At 53.1% G+C, this 23,242-nt stretch overlaps 1 protein-coding gene across 4 annotated transcripts in view; it reads left to right on the forward strand.

Annotated features, from left to right (window-relative positions):
* The window catches only part of NMNAT3 (nicotinamide nucleotide adenylyltransferase 3), a 97,581-nt gene that overhangs the window by 43,642 nt on the left and 30,697 nt on the right, over positions 1-23,242 (forward strand). For 2 of the 4 annotated variants that reach the window (XM_008266242.4, XM_051818658.2), the window contains exon 2: positions 6,291-6,440. In XM_008266242.4, the coding sequence (XP_008264464.2) occupies positions 6,332-6,440 (109 nt within the window). In that variant the 5' untranslated portion in view covers positions 6,291-6,331. Of the gene's footprint in view, positions 1-6,290; positions 6,441-9,655; positions 9,828-23,242 lie in introns of those variants that run through there. The other 2 variants (XM_070072743.1, XM_070072744.1) reach the window with 2 other exon arrangements.

Genomic DNA, 23,242 nt, shown 5'->3' on the forward strand with positions numbered 1-23,242 from the left:
TGCCTCCTGGAGTCCTGAGTAAGGATTTTTCCTCCCGTGAAAAATTCATGAAAAATGATGTTCTGGTAGATTTTTGTTTCCTTAGGTGTATTTTCCATTTTCAAACAACATCTTTTGGAGTTTCTGCACGCAAAAATAGGTTTTACTGGGGCAATAGAAGCTCCCAGAAGTTTACCTACTTTTTCATTTCTTTATGTACTAGCTCAATAAGCATTCATTCGGTATCAATAAGCCATTAGAATTAGACTAAGCTGTTTATGATATAAAAATAGGAAGTAATGGTGGCTTAGATGGTCACCCCTTCCATTACAGAAACTTGGGGGTGGGCAGTCCACGGATGGTATGGCTGCTCCAGGGGCCTGGTTTTCTCTTGGCTTGTTCTCCATCAAGCTGGAGTTGGTCCTTATCCTCTGGGTCCAGCAAAGCTGCCAAACTCCAGCCATCACATTCCAGGCAGCAGGAATGGAGAAGAGGAGAAAGACATGCCTTTCTCTTTTAGAGAGAGTTCCTGAAGTGTCACCCAACACCTGCCTCCAAAGATCGCTGGCCAGCCCTTCGCCACCTGACCTTGCCCTGCTGCCACGGAGGCTGGGAAGTGCGGACAAGGGTTCTGGGTCCTGAGGGGTCACAGCAGACTCTAGCCCACCTGCGGTGGGTTGGTTGTTAATGCGCGATCCAAGCCCCCTGGAGGGCAGGGCGCATTCCCCCCTCGTCTGTAAGGTAGGCACACGGCAAGCTGGTAGGTCGCCTGGTTAATTCTCCGCTGCTTTGCCTTCATGGCAGGGCCCAGGCACTTCTCTCCCTCGACCTCTTCTTCTGCCTTCCCTGTGGCCAGCTGGCAGCTAGCTGCCGTTGGGGGTGTGTGTGTTCATCATCAGAAGGCTACTGCTGCCGGCCTGGCCTGAGGCTGCCCTCGCTTAATTCCTGGGGCGGCTGATGCTCAGAGCCAAGTGTGAAGGCTGGTGCTGCACTGCAGGCTGCGGCAGCGGGAGGGGCTGGCCTTCCCAGAGCACTGCCCCCTGGTGACGTCTCCCAGGCCACGTTGGCCCAAGGGCGCTGCTGAGGGCTGCCAGGGTTTGCTCGTGGGCGACTAGAAAAATGGCAGGTTTTTTTTTTTTTTAAGATTTATTTTTATTTATTTGAAAGGCAGAGTTAGATCTTCCATCTGGTGGTTCACTCCCCAAGTGGCTGCGACAGTGCCAGGAGCCTGCAGCGGCTCAGCTGGCTAGGCCACAACGCTGGCCCCAGGGGTGTTTTTCAAACAAGGTAGAGAAACATCTGGAAGCAGGCAAAGGGGTGGTGAATTATGTGTTAAGGAGAAGGAAAGGCAAAGGACAGGAGCTGACACTGCTGCAAACCCACTAGGGGCCAGGTGCTGAGGGGGAGGGGCCCGCCTGTAACCCTGGTGGGTGCTCTAAGCAGTATAGGTCGTCATCTCCATCTTCCGCGGGGCTCTCGGGGGCTTGGAGACGTCGATGGGGTTCCTCCCCAGAACACAAGCCCCAGCCGTTGCCTTCTAGGTGTGCAATGTCTAGAGCACGGGCCCAGCCTGGCCCCCCATAACCCCATCTCCTCCTCAGCGCAGCCACTGCCATTAGTCCCCAGCTCAGGAGCGTGGGACTGCGGGAGCCCCCCTCCCCCCTTTGCCCGCCTTTGTTCCCAGCAGGTGCCACACGCCCATAGCAACACGGCACGGCCCAGCCAAGTTGGAATGAAAGAAGTAGTGGAGTCGCCATCAAGCTTGATTGCCCTGGAGAAGGCGACCGCTTCTCACAGATGGAAGCGATGTCCCCGGGTGTTGAAAAATGTGGTCGTCAGCCCCACAAATACAAACCGTGGCTCTTGTTGTCTGAGATGGGGAGTCCGGTCCAGAGGGCCGTGTGATGAAAGATGTTTGTGGAACCCATTTCTGTGCTGCCGGGAGCCCTCTGCTTTATGTCTGTAATATATAAACGGGCTGTTGGCAGCCCCGTCCCCAGTCCCAGGCTGCGCTCACCGCGCACGCAGGGTAAATTGACTGCTTCCCATGCGGTGAGTTCCTGCTGCAGCCACGGCACCTCGCCTGCGGGGCTGGCCCATGACGAAAGGGCCGAGGGGCGCCCCCTGACCCAGAGCTGAGTACCTGTGGGCCGTTGGCGAGCCGGGTGAGATAGAGCAGCAGCGAAGGCTGTCTTTGGGGGAGCCTGCCCGAGGCTTCCGGATGCCCCACTAAGGGAGCACTTGCACCACTAAGGGAGCTCTGAATCCAAATCCCTGCAAGGGTTGCACCTGTTTAAAATCCTCCAGAGGGCCGGCGCGTGGCTCACTAGGCTAATCCTCTGCCTGCGGCGCCAGCACCCCAGGTTCTAGTCCCGGTCGGGGCGCCGGATTCAGTCCTGGTTGCCCCTCTTCCAGGCCAGCTCTCTGCTGTGGCCCGGGAGTGCAGTGGAGGATGGCCCAAGTGCGTGTGCTCTAACTCTGTCAAAAAAAAAAAAAAAAAAAAAAAAAAAAAAAAAAAAAAATCCTCCAGAGGCTCCTCCTCACCCACAAGGTAAAATTTAACTCTGCCAACCCTGGGGGCCTGGGCAAGCCTCCCCCTCCGGCAGCCTCATCTCCTGGGCTCTGCTCACCCAAACATGCTGTCTGCCCACTCGTTGCCCACCTTCAGCCACCTCGTCCGGTTTCCAGGCCTTGGCCTCACTGCTGCGGTGCCTGTGTGCGTTCCCTGTATGTGTCTGCTGTGAACGAAGTGTCGCCTCCCACTGCAGACAGCACGGGGTTTCTGCTCAGCAGAGGCCTGCAGCCAAGGGGGGGGCGGGGCTGCATCCCTTAAGAGGCTCTGGGCCAGTCCGTTTTTGCCTCGTGCAGCATCTGTCTGCAGCCACTGAGACTCTGGTTGGTGGCTCCTCCAGGCTTAAACCGAATAACCCAGCATGCCCTCCCATCTCAGGGGCCTTCGTTCACTCACACATGCAGTCCCTTCTCCCGTAGGTGCTACCCCAGGCTCCGAGGACAGGGGCGGGGGCATCTTCAGGAGTCACAGTTCAGCCCCTCGCGTCGTGCTCGGAACCCTGGCCCTGGGGGGTCCGTGTGTTGAGAATCTCTCCAGCAGAGGGCTTGCTTGCCAAGGTCGGGGGCCACACGTGCTTTTCTTTCTGGTGTAGTCCAGCGCCCAGCAGAGGACCTGGCCATGAGTAGATGCTTTGTGCAAAGCTGCCCTGCAGGTAGATGGAAGGAAGTCAGCTGTGGAGAGACGGGATGGTCTGAAAATGTGCAGGGGGCAGGCAGCACCCAGGAAGGGAATCTGGGGGGGCATCTGGGCGCTGCCCTGGCCAGCAGCAGCTGTTACCCCACATTCTCCAGGGCCAGTGAGTGTGCAGCCAGCACACCCCTGTTGGTGAGAGGAAGGGGCACAGCCCGGCTGTCTTGCTTCATTCTAGTCCGAGTCTGTGGAGGGGGTTTTGGGGAGAGGGCTTCAGTACTCCCAGGAAGCCGGAAAGGTCCATTTCTGTCTCTGGAAGGCCCTATGCGGGCTCTGAGATAGACCCAAAGAGACCAGGTAGGCCTCCGACAAGATCCTCGGGCAGGGAGTCACCTGTTCTCTCGTTCACTCTGCACACGTGTCCTGAGCGCCCGGGATGTGCTGGGTGCAGCGCCAGGAGCTGAGGGACCCAGATGAGGAAGCACCACCCTCTAGGAGCTGGCCTTGTACTTGGGGAAAGGCCGCCTGAGGAAAAAAACAGTGGCAATAAAGATGTGTGAAGGAGCAGTGCTGGTGCGGTTGGGGAGGGAGCCGGGGTGAACACTCCAGGGGGTGCGCGCTGGGGCCGGGGCAGGCTGTGGCAGCATTGGAAGGAGCAGCATGTTGTAGGAGGGAGCAGGATGGTGGGAGGCTGGAGCAGGTGGACTCTGTTTGTTCTACCTCCGGTTTAATGATAAATTAAGAAAGCCCTGTGTGTACCTCCTTCTCAACGTGTTAAACTCTTGAGCAGCCACTGCTCTGTGGCCCTCCATCCTGTGCTTCCCGGTGAGCAGCCTTTCTCGGTATCCAGAGTCTCCCTCGCAGGTTATCAGAAGATAAGGGCAGAGGGCTCACTTCCATGGCACTCGTCCTGTGGTGCATATGATGGCGGCCCCACGGGGTGAGCCCGGTCAGTTCCATCACTGTGTTTCTCTGGGTGTGGCTTGCAAGGATGTGTAGCAGAAGCAAGTTGGAATAGACACATGGTGCAGGTGCGCGGCCCTCCTCACTGAGCCCGGAAGTGTGCAGCCACTGTGTCCTCCAGCCTGAGATGCGCCTCGGACAGGACAAAGTGGCGTGGCTCAGCACGCCCGTGGGGAGGAAAGAAGAGGCAGAAGCACTAGCAGAGCGGTTAAGATGCCAGCCGGGATGCCCAAATCCCCGTATGGGAGGGCCTGGGTTCGAGTTATGGCTCTGTCCCTGACTACAGCTTCCTGCTAATACTCATGCTGGGCGTCGGCAGGCGATGGAGCAACTGACTGAGTGCCTGCCGCCCACGTGGGAGACCAGCTTCTGGCTTGGATCAGCCTCAGCCCTGGCTATTGTGGGCATTTGGAGTGAACCAGAAGACAGCAATCCCTGGTACCTCCCCCTCCCCCCTCCCCCTCCCCCTCTTTCTCTCCCTCCCCTCCCCCCTCTTTCTCTCCCTCCCCCTTCCCTTTCCCCTCCCCTCCCCCTCCCCTCCTCCCCCCCCCCTTTCTCTCCCTCTCCCTCTCACTCTCCCTCTCCCTCTCTCTGCCTTTCAAATACATTTTAAATAAGAATAGTCATTTGTTCTCCTTCCCAACATCCTACTGCATTGCCTCGGATGCCCCCACTCAAACAAATGTTCTGATTTACAGTTGCCGGGAACTTTCTGAAAAATGAATCGGAGCCCCAGGTTACCTGAGAGATGCTGCACTTGCGTGTTTTAATGGCTCTCGAAATGTATGCTTCATCAAAAAGAAATAGAATGTTTAAAGGCTTCATAATAATTGTGCAAAACAGCCGCCCTCTTCAAACATATGTGGCTCTGGTGAATGGCCCAGCAGATAATACCTCAAAAACCACCCCCTCCCTGGGGGCAGCCGGGAGCAGCCTGCAGAGCGCTTTCATCTCCCGTGGGAGGGGGTGATCCTGCAGTGCCCAAGCTCAGGAGACGTCAGAGCCACTGCGCTCTGCGTGCCCACGGGTGCACCGGGTACACCGGGCCTCACCACAGCCAGCAGCTCCACCGTCCGGCCACCCACTACCCTCAGTGTTAACTGAGCCCCGTGCTCGGAGCTGCCGTGCAGAGCCGAACAAAACAGCCAGCAGGCCGGCTCCCAAGGGGCGTACTGTCCAGAGGGGTAGGGAAGACATGCGGAGCAGGTTGTTTTTCATACAGTGTGGCATGACGTTCACCCAGGGTCAACCAGAGATCAAGTGACCCAAGCCAGGTGTCGTGACAGCTGCGGCTGCAGCAGCAATACTGAGACCAGGGGGAAAAGCCAGGAGGAGGACTCTGGGTCGCTGCTGAGCCCAGGATCTGATGCCGTCCACTGCCCGCATCTAGATGCCCTACCTGATGGGGCAGCGACCGTCACATAAACCCCCGAGGTTGGACGTCCAGGACCTGTAGCCAGACAAGCTCCTAACTGGTGCAGGCACGCAGCTGGCAGTGGGGGAGGGGAAGAGGCCCTGTGTCTGCAACTCACTCTCAAGCGTTTCAGAAAAAAACTCTATGAACAGAGATAGATGCACGGGCGTGTGTGTGTCTCTGTGTGTGTGTGTGAAAGAGTAACAGAAGTGTGGTGGAATGTTAACACATGGGGAAGCTGGGTATAAGAATCCTTTTTAACAAGTGTTGCAACTTATAAGTCTAACATTTCAAATTAAAGGTTTTTTGATTTTTTAAATGCCAATGCACGCTTGGACCCTCAGAGGTGACATTATGGGGGTCTTAGCTCCTTTTGAGCCCAAGATAACCGAGAGCACAGGGTCGGTACGGGGAGGAAGGGCAGAGTGTGGTCCTGGGGTCAGGCTGCCCGGGCTCCGGTCATGGCCCAGCAGCTGCTAGGGTTCCTGAGCCGTGTGGGAGCCACTTGGGGTTGTTGCAGGGATGCGTCACGAGAAGGTGCACACCTCAGCATAGCACCTGGCCCTGTTCCCGCCTGGCCCATGGTGAGCCTGCCACAAAAGTTCTTGCTGTTGTCGCCTCCTCCTCGGCCATCTTACCGGTGAGGAGGAATAGCCTGTGTGTGGTTTAGACATACTGATTGGACGGCTGTCTCGTGCCAGCCCCTTGACATGAGCTTTTGTCTCTGTCCAGACAGGGTGGCAGCAGCAGCCGGTGTGGCTGCACCTGACAAGATGAAGAGCCGGATCCCTGTGGTGCTGCTGGCCTGTGGCTCCTTCAACCCCATCACCAACATGCACCTGCGCTTGTTTGAAGTGGCCAGGGACCACCTACACCAAACAGGTCAGTCAGGGGTCCCCGCATCTAAGGGAGGAGCTGGCGGGGTGGGCCTCATGGCGCTTTGCTGGCTGCTGTTGTCATCCACAGTGTAACTGGTGTGCCTTTCCTCCATTCTGTTCTGTTCGGAGGGCCGCGTGGCTTGTGCGCCAGTCTTATCCCCAGCCGTCTCCCCTCCCCAGCTGCTGCACATGGCCATGACTGCTAAAACAGACAGCAGGTGCTTCACAGAACCTGTGCCTCGGTCAGGGCCTCCTTCCTGGGACCCCCAAGTCTCAGCCCCTCAGCCCAGTGGAGAGGTGGCCTGTGCCTTTGAAATCTGCTACTCCTCAGTGGGTGCGAAAACCTCCAATAATGAGGATTTTGACATTTTCTCCTTTTAAAGAATAGGTCTTAGGTGATTACAAATGAGCACTCTTGCACAGGGGGCATCTCCAATACAGATGGCATGACTTTGCGAGAAATATTTTATCAGCTGGAAATACACAGTCTGGGAGTGTTTCTCCTCCTCGATGTTCCATTTCATCACTGAGGGAGCACAGTGACATTTGCCGTCTGCACGGTTATTGCTACAGGGTAGAGTCATTTACATGTCCACATCAGGTATATGTGCTTTTATTTACTATTAGTGTTTGTGTATGTTTTATGTATTCATATACCTATTTTAATATTATTCCAGCTCTTTTTGCCTTTAACAACATTATTTTCACACCAGAATCAATTCTTATTATTTTTGATATGGAAAAAAGCATTTGAGTACCTTGTAAGTAACTTCTTCAAAGAAGTCACACATGAGAGTTAACTTGATTTGGAAGGAAATGCCTTTGTTTATGAAACTGTTTTGTTTTATTATTATTAGAAAAGTAAAAGTTGATGTGTACCTTTAGTATATAAATAGCTCTTATGAGGGAATAAATAAAAGGAATAAAAGTCATCTAATCAAGCTAAAACAGGGCAGTGGACATTAGTGGGCAGAATGCCAAAGAAGAGAGACATGGCCAGTAAACTCGGGAATCATGCTCAGAGACACTAACCGTCACTGACAGTTCAAACAGAAACCTGGTAAATTACCGAGTTGTAAGCACCCTGAGGGCAGCCGCTGCAGCTCTTTGAACACGGCAGACTTGCCACCGTGTGTCCCTGGGCTCGAGTATCTGGCATGGAAGGACATGGGCAAGCCTGTGAGGTTGGTACAGATTAAATGCTAACAAAATTCGGTGCTGGTGGGCTAGGGAGGGAGACAGACAGCATCACGTCCTGGTAGCAACTGGGTGAATAATGAAACATACCTGCAGGACAGCTTGGTGTTCAAGTCTGTGTTCACGTCAGGAGGAGGGGGAAATCAATCCGTGGAAACCAAGCCAGGGACGGAGCAAGGACGACATGGTGTTAGAAGCTGCAGACAGAGAGATGAAAACAGTTATTGTTGCCAGGTACATGTGCTCAGAAGTTATGTAGAGGCCTGGGGAGCATCACAGGGCCCCAGATCCAACTTCCAGAGGCAGAGACTACAGCATCTGACCTGAGGAACACCCTGGGTGGGATTCACAGCAGATTAGACACTGCAGAAGAAAAGGCCAGTGAGCCTGAAAACACAACAGCAGGAACTATCCAAAGCCAGATACCGAGAGGAAAGGGAGTTCCAGAAAGAGTGTCGGTGAGAGGTGGGGTAATATTAACACACTTACAATCGGAATCCCAAAAGGAGAAGACAAAGGAAGAACAGAAAAAATATTTGAAGAAATAAAGACTGAATTTTTCCAAATTTGCTGAAGCAGTGAACCCCTAGATCCACATCACTCAACAACCCCCACCACTAGAAACACGCACAAGATAACAGCAAGGTGTATGACAAGTGGATTTCTCAAAGCCAGTAGTAAAGGGAAAATCTTAACAGCAGCTACAGTGAAACAAAGCTAAGGCTTCCCCAAAAGAGAATCTAGTGAAGCGATACCTTCCAGAAACTGAAACCCCAGCAGCCTAGAATTCTGTGTCCGTCCTCTCTGCAGCAGAAGTTTCTTTGGAAAACCAAAGCAAAGACAAGACGTTTTCAGTGCCCAAAAGCTGAAAGAGCTCATTTACAAAAGCATAAAATAAAAGAAACACTTGGGGGTAAACCCGACAGAGGTGTGCCAGACCCAGATGCTTCAAATGACAGAACACAGGGGCCAGCGTGGTGGCACGGTGAGCTGAGCCGCCGCCTGCAGTGCCAGCATCGCATATTGGCGTGCCGGTTCCAGTCCCGGCTGCTCCGCTTCTGATCAGCTCCCTGCTGATGCCACTCCTGGGAAAGCAGAAGCAGCACTTGACCCAGCTGCTTGGGTCCCTGCCACCCACCTTGGAGACCGGGTTGGAGCCCCAGGCTCCTGGCTCTGGCCTGAGAGTAGAGAGGTCTTGGTGCCAAGTGCCCTCACCTTCTTGTCACGGTTCTCGGCCCTCCTTTCATAGAAAGTACTCGGTCATTCTTGAAGGTCCGGAGTGAACCCTCCTGCCTGTGTCTTGTGTGTTTACACCTGGCGGTGCCACCTTTCAGTGTTTCATAATTTTCCTGCGTCTCCTCTGGACTGGGCACTGTGACTATAAATAATGTCAATTAAATTGTGTCCCCTGCCCAACAGGTGTGCCCAGCCTAGGTGGCAGGGGACACATGGGGACAGGGATTGTGGAAGCAGGTGCAGAGGAGGGAGGTCGTCCACCTGGCAGTCGGGAGAAGCCCCTTGGAGGAGCTGGCCAGTGTGGGAAGCTCCTCCGGGTGGTTTAGGGGCACTGTGGGCAGGGAAAGCTGGAGACAGGTGAGAACCGTGCTCCACACACGGCTGGCGGAGCTGTGCGGGAGGGAACTTCCTCGCCATCGTGAGGTGTGTGTGATGTGAGCTGCCCTGCTTGGTGTAGTCAGGCTCCTACCCACAGCCCCCAGCAGTGCAGAGCCGTGACCCGCCCCGCCGTCTCCGCAGCAGTGCCTTTCACTCTTGGTCTGAATCGGCCCACAGCTAAACTGCGGGAGAATCTGGCCCCTCAGCTGACTTTGGTTCTCACGAAGAAAACCGAATCTCCCTTCTGTGGGAGTATTCACTGACGGCTCGCGGTTTGAATTGGCTGTTGTGTGCCTGTAGACCGAGTTGAACAAGCAGAGGCCACTTGCTTAGTGCCCTTAGTGGAAGTGAACAGCATCCCTGGTTCGCTGCAGCTCTGCTTCCTCTCTGAACTTTTCCCCTCTGCAGGCTCCCCTTGCCCAGGTGCACCTGCGCTTCCTCCCTCGGCGTATTTCTTCTCTTTTCTCCTGAAACAACCCAGCCCTGCGAACTGACAGAGGCCCTGTGGTGTAGCCAGACCTCCAACCCTCTGTAGTCCTGTGACGCCACACGGCTCCCTGATGAAGGAAATCCACGTTAGGTAACAAGAAACTTGCACCTGTCGGTTTCCTTGTGCGGGCTTCCCTGTCGGAGCCACCTGTGCTCAGTAGACACCATGTTGAGCCGTTTGCTTGGGGGCGAGGGGCCTGGGACCCTCCAAGCTGTCTGTGCGTCTCCTGCTCTCCGCTGTGAGTCCCTTTTGTCGTAGGCATGTCCCTGCCTGATGACTTGTGCTGCGTGGGCTCTCACAGTTATTAAGAGTTTACTTGGGACTTTTGTCCTTGGTTTGCTGATTTCTGACAGAAATGATCCAGCCGAACATACGACCAGCCAGTAGCTTCAGACAGACCCCCAGGGTATTGGGAATTGTGTTGAGAATGGCAGCCTGCCTTTCTCTTAAGATGTTGGATGTATTCCCGCTTGTAAGTGCTTGTTTTCCCAACATGCAGTCACAAACTTACTCTTGGAGGCTGAATTAAATCTCAACCCCACTTTTCTGTGATTTAGACGGGTGGCTGTTGCTAATCAATGTAATTTGGCCATCGGCCTGCATTTCAACAACAGCCCACTTGTATTTTTTTTTAAATCAAATTTTTCCAATTTAATTAATACTTACTCACTGAACATCTATTTAGCACCTGCTCATGTTCCATGTTTATCAAACATCGATGTTCTTCGCTCTTTGCCAGGTCCTGCACACTAAGGCTTCATTACAGCCTTGGAAGCTGAATCCTCTGCCTCTCCTGTTTCCCGGGTGAGCAGGCTGAGGCTCCCAGAGGCTGAGTTCCCACAGGCAGTGCAGCCCTCCTGCGTCAGTGTGCGTGCCTGTTAGCACCCTGCCACTACATTCGTCCAGCAGATCTCTTGTTGAGCATCTGTCTGTGCTGGGTGTAAGAACATGGGACAGCAGAAGTTGCCCCTGTGCTCCCGGGGTGGGCTGGGGTATGACAGACACCAGTCGGACCCACAGGGGCAGAAATTACCAAGGTGGCCTATGCCAGGCAGGGAACAGTCCCAATTCTGTCAGCCGGAGCAGCGTGGTGATTTGATGCAGGTAAAGAGTGCTGAAGAGGTGTTCCTGAGGATGTTAGGGACTGAGCCGCTGAAGGATGAGGAGGCGCTTCTCAGGTGAAAAGCGAGGTTGGTTGGGGCCAGGAGGGTGCAGGGAAAGTCTTGGTGTGGGAAAGTGCACGTGTGGTGGAAGAGGATGTGGCCACCAAGGAATGAGTAAGTCATGAGAGCGAGGATACGGGAAGCAGAGGGAGAGTGCAGTAAGTTGGGGTGAGGTGGGGGCAGCAAACCACGAGTGCCTTGCAGGCCTTTGGGAAGGAATCTGTTTTTATCCTTAGAGCTGACAGACGAGAATTTTTTTGCCCATCTCCCTCTCTCTGCCGTGCATATTCACACACGCTGAACAGTGAGGGGAAGCCTGTTAGGAGGCAGTTGAGGTAATATAATTTTTTAAAAAGATTTGTTTATTTTAAAAGAGTTACAGAGAGAAAGGAAAAGAGAGAGAGAGAGAGAGAGAGAGAGAGCGCACTTCCATTCACTGGTTCACTCCCCAGATGGCTGCAATGGCTAGGGCTGGGCCAGGCTGAAACCAGGAGTTTCTTCCCCATCTCCCACATCAGGGCAGGGGCCTGAGCCCTTGGGCCATCTCCTGCTGCTTTCCCAGGCCAGCACCAGGGAGCTGGATCAGAAGTGGAGCAGCTGGGACTCGAACAGGCACCCATATGAGATGGAGACACTGCAGGCAGCAGCTTAACCCAACACGCCACAGCGCTGGCCCCAGACAATATTTGTCACAAAGGGGTGATGAGTGGAATGAAGAGAAGTTGACAGTGGGTAGGAGTTAGAAGGCAGAACTGCCCTCATAAAGAGTTGATTCTGAGGCCGAGATAGCGCCCCCACAAGGAAGAGTCCTGGCATTGGACAGCAGACCAGTTCATCCACAGGTGTGCTGAGTTGGGAGCCGTGGGAGAGCCTGGAGACAGACATTGGCAAATCACCTGATGGTAATATGCCAAGATTCCCAGGAGGGGCGTGGGGTCCCAGGGAGGGCGGAGCTTGCAGAGAAGTGCCACCAGAAGACGGGAAAGTGAAGGGGTCTCCACCACCAAGTGTGAGAGTTTAATGTTCAGGTTAGCTGAAGACTGGACTATCCCATCTGTGGGGTTGGGCTGCCTGGAGCGGGTGGTGATGTCTGGGCAGTAGGCTTCATTGAAGCAGAGGTACTGACAACCAGACCAGCCACACGCCCAGGAAAGAACAGAGGCCGCTAGGAGAGACAGTCCTTGTGGGAATGGCAGGGGCCCCGGTGTGGTGAGATTGAATGTACGTGAGCGAGGAGCGGTGAGTTGCCGTGAAGGGCGGAGGGAACAGCCCAGGGGAGCAGGTGTGTCCTGGCCAAGCCTGGGGAGGTGGAGGGGGAGGAACAGCCACACCTCCTGACTTCTCCAAAGAAGTTGCAAATAGAGGGTTTCATGTTTGAAAGATTCTGGATGGCTGCTTTGCTTGCAGTTGCAAAGTATGGAAAACAGAACCTTCAACTGTGAACAAATACCCGATCTAGTTTGTAGCCTTCTTTTTCCTAGCCGCAGGGTCTAGCAGTTCTGCAACTGCTTTCTGCATACCCTGGGAGTGAGCAGTCTCTATCTGGTGGATTGTGGAGGTCAGGCTCCTCGCCGTTGGAGAAGGGAGTTACAAATATGGACAGAGGAGAGGTGGAAGTGCTCTGTGATGCAGGAATGGAATCAGAGGCTTCAGAGTGAACTCACAGATGGATAAGGCAGGAAGAATGGGTGGATGGCAGGTAGGTAGGGTAGGTAGGTAGGTAGGTAGAGGATATGTGTACACACAAATACATCTGTACCTTAGCCCGTCTGCTACGTGTGCACGGGAATGATTACATCCCAGTAGCAATACTATCAACTTGCATCCTAATTTTGGTTTCTAAACGCCATTCTGTACTAGGAGGGCGCCTTGGAAAAACCTCTCTGGAGCTCAGGAGAGAAAGCACACGGTAACCTTGGAGTACCTTGTGGAGCCAGCAGGTGTGCAAGTGCGGAGGAATAGACACGTGGCTCAGGGACACAGGAGCCAGCCTGCAGGCCTGCGACAGCCTATCTGAACATAAAAATCAATAATGAAGTAAAGGATTATAACTCGTTGAGTAAATTTATAATCCGTGAGTCTAAACTGATTTGGAAAAAAAAAATCAATGTGTTGGTTAATTAAATGAACAGACAAATGGGAGAGGATGGAAAGTCCTTTGTTACTGTAGAATGCCAGTGCAGAAGGCGTGGTGGAGACGGCAAATCGCCATTTGGCAGCCATCCTAATTATTGATTTATGTAAAAATCCCTCACGGATCCCAAAAACGCGTGTATTGAAATCACAGGGAATACACATGGTCACAAAGTAAATTCCGACAACGGGCTTATCCATTCTGAAGGAAAAAGATAATAACTCTGTCGCGGAGAGACCCGCCACACAGACCATTGCCAAGCCATCAAAGTTGCCAGCGGCAGATGGGCCGTCCTGGCGGCAGGCACGGTCGGAGGGGACGCGCCGAGGACACACCGTCGCCTCTGCGCCGCTCCTTGAGGAAGGGCAACCCCAATCTGAGGGCCCCAGCATCAGGTGCGTCTTGCGGAATAATGGGCCCGTACAGAGTGTTGGCGTCAGGCAACACTGCGCCAACCGAAGAACACCCGAGGAGATGCGCCAGCCCACCGCGGTGTGATCTCGGGCGGGTGTATTTACTTATGGTATCAGGACAAGTGGAAAAACAGGACTCAGCCCTGCGAGTTAGATAGTAGTACCCTATCAGTGTGGATTTCCTGATGTGGATCACTTTATTGTAGTTAAGTAAGAGAATGTTTTATTCAAAAGAAACAAAGTAGCTAGCAATAAAGGGACATCATGTCTACAATGCACCCAGCTGCCTCAGAAAGTGTGTGTGTGTGTGTGTGTGTGTGTGTGTGTGAGGGAGGGAGGGAGGGAGGGAGGGAGGGGAGGAGGAGAGAGAGAGGGAAGGACAAATCAAATGTAAGATATTTTCATGCAGGGAATCTGGTGACGTGTAATCTGTATGAGCATTCTTGATCCTATTCTCACAGCTTTTCCTTAAGTCTGAAGTTTTATCAAATTAAAAGTTTAAAAGGTTTTAAAATAAGAAATATAAATTATAGAATAATAAATAATGTTATAAAAATAGCTAATAGAATAGCAAACATTAGAACTTTTCAAAAGCATTATGGTGTGTGGACCCAGCGAGACAAGCCATGGTGGCCGGTTCAGGCTGCAGTTGATGGGGCTCAGACCCCCTGGTGGGAGCTGAGGCCCCGGGCAGCCGTCCTGGCCCAGCCTGTTGTCCTGTTGCCACTGGAGACCAGACGGCTAGGACAGCGGTGGGCACTGGGAAGTGGTGCTCGGTAGCACTGAGGAGGGCACTTCCTTGTGCTGTTTCTCTCATCCTCCCAGGTAGGTGGCACAGTCCTTAGCAGAGTGAGGGTCGCACCGAGGCTCATGGGATATGCTGTGTGGGGCCACGAGCACCATAGCCTCTGATGCACTGTCAGACAGTGCAGCTGGCCCACCTGGGGGCCGTGCTGCATGAGGCCCGGGGCAGGGGTGGCTCTCCCCAGCTGCTCCTGGCTGCTCTGGGGCCTCCTCGGGAGAGAAGGCCCCTGGGTTCCACCAGAGGAGGAGTTGATGTGGTGGCAGTGTGCAGGAGCCTGCTGTGAGTACCCTTAAAGGGACTGACCTTGGAGCCTAGGAAGATCTGAAGCAAAGTGCAGAAGGAGCAGGGAGGCAGCTGGGAAGGGCCACGGTGGGCTGGAGGCCCTGTGGAGGTAGACGCAGAGTTATCGAAGTGGTGAATAAGCGAGAGCTGACCGAGGGTGTGGGCAGAGCAGGGAGACCGCAGTGCCTGGGGGGCCGTCGTGGGGTCACGAGGTCCGATGCGTGGAAGAACTAACTCACGGGCTCCAGGGAACAGAAGAGAAACCTTTAGAGATGAGAGGGCAAGGACCTAAGGGGTTAGACTGTTGTCTGTGTGCACTTGGAACAGCTTGGGCGTGCAGAGAAACGTACTGTGCTGTGCCGGGCTCTAAGGCCAAGGTGTGACCCATTACAGGTTGATAGAGGCTAAGTGAGTGCCCGAGAACCCTTGGCAAAGAAGATACAAGGGGTGCCCTTAGGGGAGGCTGAGTGGAAGGGTTTGGGGAATGGCAGGCAACTGAGTCAGGACAAGGCAGTATGGAGCCTGCAGTGAGAGCCTCCATGTGCGTCAAGTCCCAGGTCCAGAAGGGCTTTGCAAACATCTGCGCCTACTCTCCAGGGCCTTTGAGTCAAAGGGGATGGGGGCAGGGTTGGTGAACACACAGGGTGTGTCTGTGCGGGAGCGGCTCAGCACTCATCCTCTCCTCGGAGCTGCAGGGAAACTGAGGCCAGCAGAGGCTGCCACCTGCCGGCGCCTGAACCCACCCGTATTCCGCAGAGGCCACTGGATGCTTGTGAAAGCCCCAGGCAATGCCGTGGGGAGAACAGAGCAGGAACTAGGGAAGGGGGCGGGGCGGGGGGAGGTGGACTTCCGGTAGAGTGGATCCATGAAGTCTTCTGCCCAGTGGCCCACCGTGTGCCCACCAGGTGGAACTTAGGCCCCGGAGAAGCCTCCACACAACAGGCCTCAGAGAGCTCCCAGTTGGGCAGGCGCCGAGTCCCTGAGTGTGGGTAGCCCAGACCCCTGGCAGGCCAGGATTTGCTGATTCTAAGCGGCCAGGCCCTCTCCACCTGAGGGAGCAGCACTCACCCTGGATAGCTCTGTCTGCCTGCACCGCAGTCCCATGGGAATCTCCCACCTCATTGCCAGGGTGAACTTGTGAGGCCTTGTCCAGCGCCTGGATACGGCCTTGCACCTGCTCTTCTGGGAACCCCACCGACTGGGGAGGTGACTTCGTGAACTCCTGCAGGCTCTGCGCAGTCAGCCTTCTCCCTCGGTGCCCAGGAACTGTCAGGTTCAGACTCTGTTCTGATTTTGCTCTGGTTACAATTCAGAGTCCCAAACTATGGTCTCCAGAATTTATCCTTTATGAATTTCCTACGATGGATGCAACAGAAGCCTCCAGAAAGAAGAGCACTGCTCCTGCAGGTTCATGGAGAAGTGGGCACACATCTCCGTCCTGGCCTGGGCAGCCTGCAGGAGGCCCTGCCTGAGTCCCCGCAAACCCCACCCAGCCCTGGCCACCTTGCTTGCTCCTGGGCCCTGGTATTCTCCTCTGTATTTCAGCTTTGCCTTAGAAAGGACCGCAGAGTGGTGGTGGACTTCAGAGGGGACACCACTCCCCTCTCTGTGATCACACACACAGCCTGGCTTTGGCCTCCACCTTGGTGCCAGACCCTCACCGGCTGCGTGCCCTTGAGCCACTCAATGCCTACAGCTTGCATTCCCTTGGTCCGAGTTCTTTATCTCACGGCTTGGATGAGATGAGATGAGATGAGATGTGTGAGGCGTCCAGGGCTTGCAGGACCTCCAAGGGGAGGTTTGGTCTCTTCGGGGCCTTGAGTTCAGCCTCCCCCGCTCCTGTGGCGGGAACTGGACAGGTTAACATGGTGTTCCCCTTTCTGCGCACAGGAATGAGAAAAGCACAGACAGCTCCTCCTGTTTTCCTGAGCCCTCTCTCGGTACTTTATGACGCTGCCCACCCCCCATGCTTGCGGCATCCCAGATTAAATTGCGTCGTAAAGATAACAGCACACTCCAAAGCCGCCTCCTTTTTCTCTCCCCACTTTGTACAACCTTGAGGAGGGGAGAGGTGTTTTATGGCTCCCAGTTTTTCCTCTCAGTGACTTGCATGTTAAATCCAAGTGTATTTATTGTGATATCATTTACACCAGCAATTTTCTGTGTGAAGTAACAAATGTCTGATCCATGTCCAGCGTGTGGCACAGCACTTTGGCTCCTCCTGTGATCTTAATTTTAATTCTGCCTTGCACGGTGAGAATGGAGAGAATTAAATGCATCAGGGCGAGGAGGTGCAGTACCATCTGAGATAAGGGGGAAATTAAGCTGTAAGAGTTCCATTGAAGGCAGTGACAGCCCCAGGCCTGGGTCCTCTAGGCTGGGGAGACTGAGAGAGCACAAGTAAATATTCTCTAAGCTCAGCAGGCCACTTTAATCTCGGCCTCACATGGACATTTATTAATCAAATAGACTAATTTTAATATATATTCATGGGCACTTCTCCAGTCTGGGCTGAAAAACTGTTCATTTTCACATTTGTAATTTAAAAGATTTTTCTGGAGCAGACAGATTTAAGAATGTTGAATTACTCCAGCGATTGTTTTGAACCAAGATAATTTTCTCCCTCTCATGTGGGGCTCCAAGGATTGGAGGTTACACGTGCCACAGCCCCAAGTTCTTTCCAGGAGAGAGACTTGGGTGATTAAATAACAAACGCGTATTTTCTTTGTCCTTATGCAAGGGTACTTCAGAAAGTTGGTGGAGGGGAGGGGAGGTTGGAATTGGAAGATAAATTTATTTTGCTGCAAAAAAAAAAATGGTGAAAACTCTTTATAGTTGTTTTAATCATCTGCATTTCCATGAGCCTTCTGCAGTCCCCACCGATGCCTACCTGGAGACGTGGCTTACGTGAAACATCTTGGGAGGGCCTCTGGGAACACTGTTTCTGTGGCTCTGTTCCAACACCACATAGGGTGACTGGTGGGTCACAGGTGGCTGTGCTTTGTACTGAGGCCTTCAGACACTGCCCGGAGGGCCCTGTGCCCCTGCCTCAGTACTGCTGCCACACAGAGCCCAGCACTCCTGTCCTCGTCAACTGTAAGGGACCTCCACCCCACCCATCCTCTTCCAACCTTCCCCGCCCCCCAACCAAAGACAAAACCATAGCATATCCACATATTCCTATTTTGTTCATTTCATTTTGCTCTTATTCCTCAAAAGGAGTTGTCACCAACCACATAGGCAACAAGGCACTAGTCTCCAGAATATATAAAGAACTCTCAAAGCCCAACAATAAGAATACGGAGACGTTTCACTGAAGAGGACATGCAGAGAGTCCAAGGGAAGCTTTTCCGCATCAACCACTAAGGAAACACAACTCAGACACCACAGTGAGAGTGCTGCACACCTACCAGAGTGGCTGAAACGAAAGTGACAACACCAGATGTTGGAAAAGTGCAGGGAAACTGACCACTCCTATGATGGTGGGGACGTTAGATGGATCAACACCCCACCCCACCCCCGGGGAAGGCAGCTGGACGGTTGCCTTATAAAACTAAACATGTGGGGCTGGCACTGTGACATTGCAGCACTGGCATCTCATATGGGCGCCTGTTGGAGTCCCGACTACTCCTCTCCCAATCCAGCTCCCTGCTAATGCATTTGGGAAAGCAGCAGAGGATGACCAAGTGCCTGGGTCCCTGCGTCCACACGGGAGACCCAGAGGAGGCTCCTGGCTCCTGGCTTCAGCCTGGCCCAGCCCTGGCCATTGAAGCCATTTGGGGAGTGAACCAGCAGATGGAAGATTCTGCCTCCCTCCCTCCCTCCCTCCGCCCCCTCAACTCTGCCTTTCACAATAACTAAAAATAATAAAACTAAACATGCGACTCCTACATGACCAGCAATCCCACTCGGGCGTTTAGCCCAGAGAAAACGTGTGTTCACATAAAACCTGCACGAAGAGGTTCATTACAGCTTTGTTCCCTGTGGGTAAAAACTAGCAGCCACCCAGCTGTCCTTCAAGGGTTACAGTCGCACATGGAGTCTCCTCAGCAGGGAGGAGAAACTGCGCCACACGTGGATGCATCTCCAGGGAAAGGCATCATCCTAAGAGCTGACACGGGTGACTTACAAAGAGAGGGAGAGACAGAGAGGTCTTCCGTCCACTGGTTCACCCCTCGCCCCCCCCCCCCCCCCCCCCACCAAATGGCCACAACGGCTGGGCTGAAGCCAGGAGCAGGAACCTGGAATTCTAGCTGGGTCTCCCATGTAGGTGGCAGGGACCCAAGCACTTGGGCCACCTTTCACTGCTTTCCCAGGGGCTTTAGCAGAGAGCTGGATTGGAAGTGGAGCAGCCAGGACTTGAACCAGTGCTGTTACGGGATGCCAGCGTCAGAGGTGGTGGCTTAACCCACGACGCCACAACGCCGACCAGCGGCAACATGCTCTTAGTGTGAAGAGGCAGGGATGAAGCACGGAGGCCGCACCGTCCTCTGCTGGCCCTCTTCCATGCCGGGGGTTTTCAGACAGCCGCTGTGTCCTCCAGACAGCCCTGCGAGGGAAGCGTGAGTATTCTCATCTTACAGCAGGGAGGAAGCAGGAGGGCTGGAGAGGTGCTGTGCTTCGTTAGGGAAGCCCCAGTCTCAGAATCCGGGGCTTGTGCCCTTGTCTAGCGTGGGGCGCCTCTTCCCCTGAGCACACGGCCATGACCGCCGCCACCATCTCTCCCACCAGACAGGTCTGAGCTCCCTGAGGAGACAGCTCCGGGGCTAGCGTGTCGGGTGCAGTAACCGTCTCTGTCTTCCCGACGGTCATTCAGAGTCCAGGAGCAGCGGTTGGCTCCTTTGTTAAGCGGACCGTAAAGAGAAGCGGTGCACAGTGTGCGTGGAAAGCTCAGGCTGACATCAGATAAAGCAGCCGGTGCAGGACAATTCCCAACAGCACAAAGGGCGTTAATTAATAGGAATCGAATAGATGTGCCTGTGTAAATATTCCTAAAGATGAGGCTGTCAAGGCGGTGTTAGACCATGGGGAAATTTAGGAGTTACTGATAATTATGGGGAAAATAAATCTTAAGAAGACAAAATCCTTTAAGGATAGATTTAATAAACTAATGAGATTGATTACTTACAAGCCATGGATGGAAACGGAGCGGAAAGAATAGGAGAGTGGGGGAAAGAGGAGAAGCTTGGATGAGAGCAAAAAGGTTCTTCGCTGAGTGTTTCTCTTTTGATGGCTGTGACTCTAGGAGCCATGGAGACGCGCGCGCGCGCACACACACAGGGAAAAGCTGAATATATTATCAAAGTCAGCCAGAAGGCAAGGGGAACCCGAGATGAAATGCAAACAGCAACAGATGAGCCTAGCTCCATTACAAATGAATGCATAACCCACCCTGAAGGCGGGAGGGGAGGAGAGCAGACTGTGGGAGCCAATATGCAAGACGAAGGGCAAAAAAAAAAAAAAAAAAAGTATCCGTAAATACTCTTCTGTAGGTGAGGGATTCTGCAACTGCTTCATGTAAATACTAGGATAGAGCAAATGAGTTGCCACTGTGGATAATTGCAGCCAGGTTTTTCACTGTTGAAGAAAGGTTGACAGATCAAGAAGCTGGAATGAACTCTGTGGTGTCAGGTCAGAATTGAAGGTTTCAGTATGAATAGATAGATGGTAGATAGATCAAGAAGGAAATCAGAGGTACATCTGTGTGAGCATAGACTACACTGGAAAAGTAGAGGTTAGGTGGATAATCTAATTATGCATATGAAATCACCTATGTCTGTCTTCCAAGGTGGCCAAGAAACCCAAAACCCCAGTAGCAATGAGTACAACAGCCCCCTTTGATTCTAAAGGACTTTCTGAAAAAGAAAAGAGAAACAAACCAACCAGGGCTCCTTGGAAAATGGTTGATCCCAGGGCTGAGGCAGGGAGAATATAAGACAAGCCTATACACTTTGTGGTTCCAGAAAGCAAAGAAGTGCTTCATAGATGACTGAGCATGTCAGAAAGATACTGGAGCATCCATTGGCAAATCTGGGATAATTTCAGGAACAAAATAAATAATGATGCTGGATTACTCTCATACAAGAAGTACTCATGAGTCCATCCTGATAAAATAAGTAATTGAATGAATAATTAATACAGGAAAAAAGGAAGTTTTTTCACTTTTTTCTTTTTATTTAAGTTATATGGATTTCATATATACAGATGTACAGAAGTTCGTCCTTACAGTAGTCTTCTAATTAGTACCATGGAAGGAATGTTGGAAATAGCAAATCAGTTTTGCAAACAGCACAGTGATGATTGTTGCAGACCAAAATCATCAGAGAATGCTAAAGTTAGTAGGCACAAGTGTAGCAGGGAAAGAATATTTGCATAGTCTCAAAGCGTTTCCCCAGGTGCCCATTTTGTGTGCACTTCCCCATGGAGAAATCCAGCAGACACCGCCTTAACCGAGTGTCAAAGTTCTATCACCAGAATCAAGGCAGACCAGCATCCCATTGCCCAACACAGGCGCTGAGGAGGAACGGCCTCACTTCCAAGGCGTTCTCGCCTAGGGTGGATTAGCTCCATCTAACCACACTGGGGGGATGTCCTAAAAAGTGGCCCCCAGGACCATTCTGGAGGGTTCAGATCCTGAAACACTGCGGTGCCGTCCCAGTGTGGAGGCCCTGGGTTGGACCCGAGGCCTGGAAGGGGCCCTGTGGGACCACAGGGGAAGTATGAACCAAGTGTCCGGATCAGTGAGTGGCGCTGTGTTCATGGTGACTTCCTGCCAGATCACTGTACCGTGGTCGTACATGGTGTTAGCTTTGGCAAAAGCCATGGCTGTATGGGGACTCTGCAGCTTCCGGAACTTGAAAGTTCTTCCCAAATAAAAAGTCAAAACTGGTGGAATTACAAAGGGAGACAATTACTTGGAAATCAGTATCAGCATGTCAATTTGTTATGGGTTTTAAAAAGCCATGGTTTTATCGCATGAAACCAAAACAATAGTAATATTGTACATGAAGGCTCCTTACATTTTCACAAGATATTTTTAATTCTGTCGAAGTCCAGAACGGTTCCGTGAAGTTGGCATTATTTCTCCCACTTTAGAGAAGGGCTAACCTGAGATGCCTGAGGCAGTGAGAACACGCACAGAACACTCAAACCAGCAACAAGGTCAGAGCCACACAATCAGACCTACATCCTGAGCCCAGCGCCGCAGCTCCAGCCAGGTCAAATAAGAGACCTCAGGAGACTGCTGGCGATCACCAGAGCCTGGCTCGGCTGGCGCTCACCTCAGAGGAGAGGGTGATGAGGGTGCCACTGCTGGTGGGGAACAATAGTAGGTTGTGTTTGTAATAGCAAGATGTCCACGGCACGTAGGAAGTGAGGGCAGCGTGGCCGTCTCTGGCTGCCCCCTCTGCACGGCCCTCAGAGTCAGCCCTGATCTCTCTGCAGACTCCTGCCACCGTGAAAGTGCTTAGCAAACTTACAGCTGCTGGAACCCCCAAATACCCGTTCTTGAGAACCACTGAGGACTCCACACCCATGACAGGCTACAGAGCAGGAGGGCTGGCATTGCCCTGCCCAGCGCCCAGCACACCACAGCCCCTCGTTGCGTGCTTCCCGATGTGCACAATGAGAGATCACAAGAACCTGGCCCTGGCCAACAGTCCAGTCATCCTGCCGCCATCGTGTCCGACACCACGTTGCTTTGCGTCTGGTGGTCTCTCCTGTCTTTTTTTCCCCTTTGATTCCCGGGGACTTGCATCTCCTCCAGAGCTAAGCTTAGGCATCACCCGTGAGGCAGATGGCACATCACCGGCAATACCCTCAAACGTTCCTTACATCACCGTGTGCGGGATAACATGCACACAGCTGACGTCTGTATACTGCATACACTTGCAGACAACGTGCAGACGTGTGCTGACCACCCTGCTCTGGTGAAGACAGTGGCCCTGGAACCAGAGCCCCTGGGTTCAGATTTCTGTCCTACGATTGATTTGCTTAGGCTGATTATTATTATTATTGGGCTGATTATTCAATCTTTGTGTGCCACATTTTGCTCATCTTGAGAAGGGGAATGACAGCCGTTTCCATATGTGCAATATAATCAGTAGCGCACACATAACACATAGCTCTGAATAGCTTAATGACATGCAGCAGAGCAGGTAGCTGAGTGAGCTAAGCAGTGTTCTGCTGTGGTCTCCGACCTCCCTCTTCACAGCCGCACCAGGCGTCATTCTGTGTTGGCTGTAAAGTGGACTGCTCCCTGACAGCTAGTTGTCCAGTGTTTGCACTTCTGAAAGCAGTCGGAGGCTACACCTGACCGCAGTCCTGCGCGACCTCTTTGGCTGCTGTCGTGGAAGTAAAGACGGGACCCTTGCCCCAGAGCAGAGGCCCCTTTAGGCTGTGGCTCCTGGGATTCTCTGGGACACCCAGTCTGCTTCCACTTGATGATTGCTGGGAAGCCACGGCAACCAGAGTCTGAGCTACAGCACCGACCCCGTGTTCTGTGTCTTCTCTTCTCGCCTGGGTGTGGCTGGGGTCAGTGGTGGTGGCTGTGGTGTTAGCCATGCTGGAACCAGTGATGGTGGTGGTAGGACAGATCCCAGTGGTGGTGCCGGCAGCAGTGCTGGCTTGCCGTGGTGTGGTACTGATGGCCATATCGGTAGAGGTGGTGATGATGTGCCTGGTGTTAATTGGCATAGCAGTGTGGGGAG

This window comes from Oryctolagus cuniculus, chromosome 4 (genome assembly GCF_964237555.1).
Source record: "Oryctolagus cuniculus chromosome 4, mOryCun1.1, whole genome shotgun sequence".
Lineage (NCBI taxonomy): Eukaryota > Metazoa > Chordata > Mammalia > Lagomorpha > Leporidae > Oryctolagus > Oryctolagus cuniculus.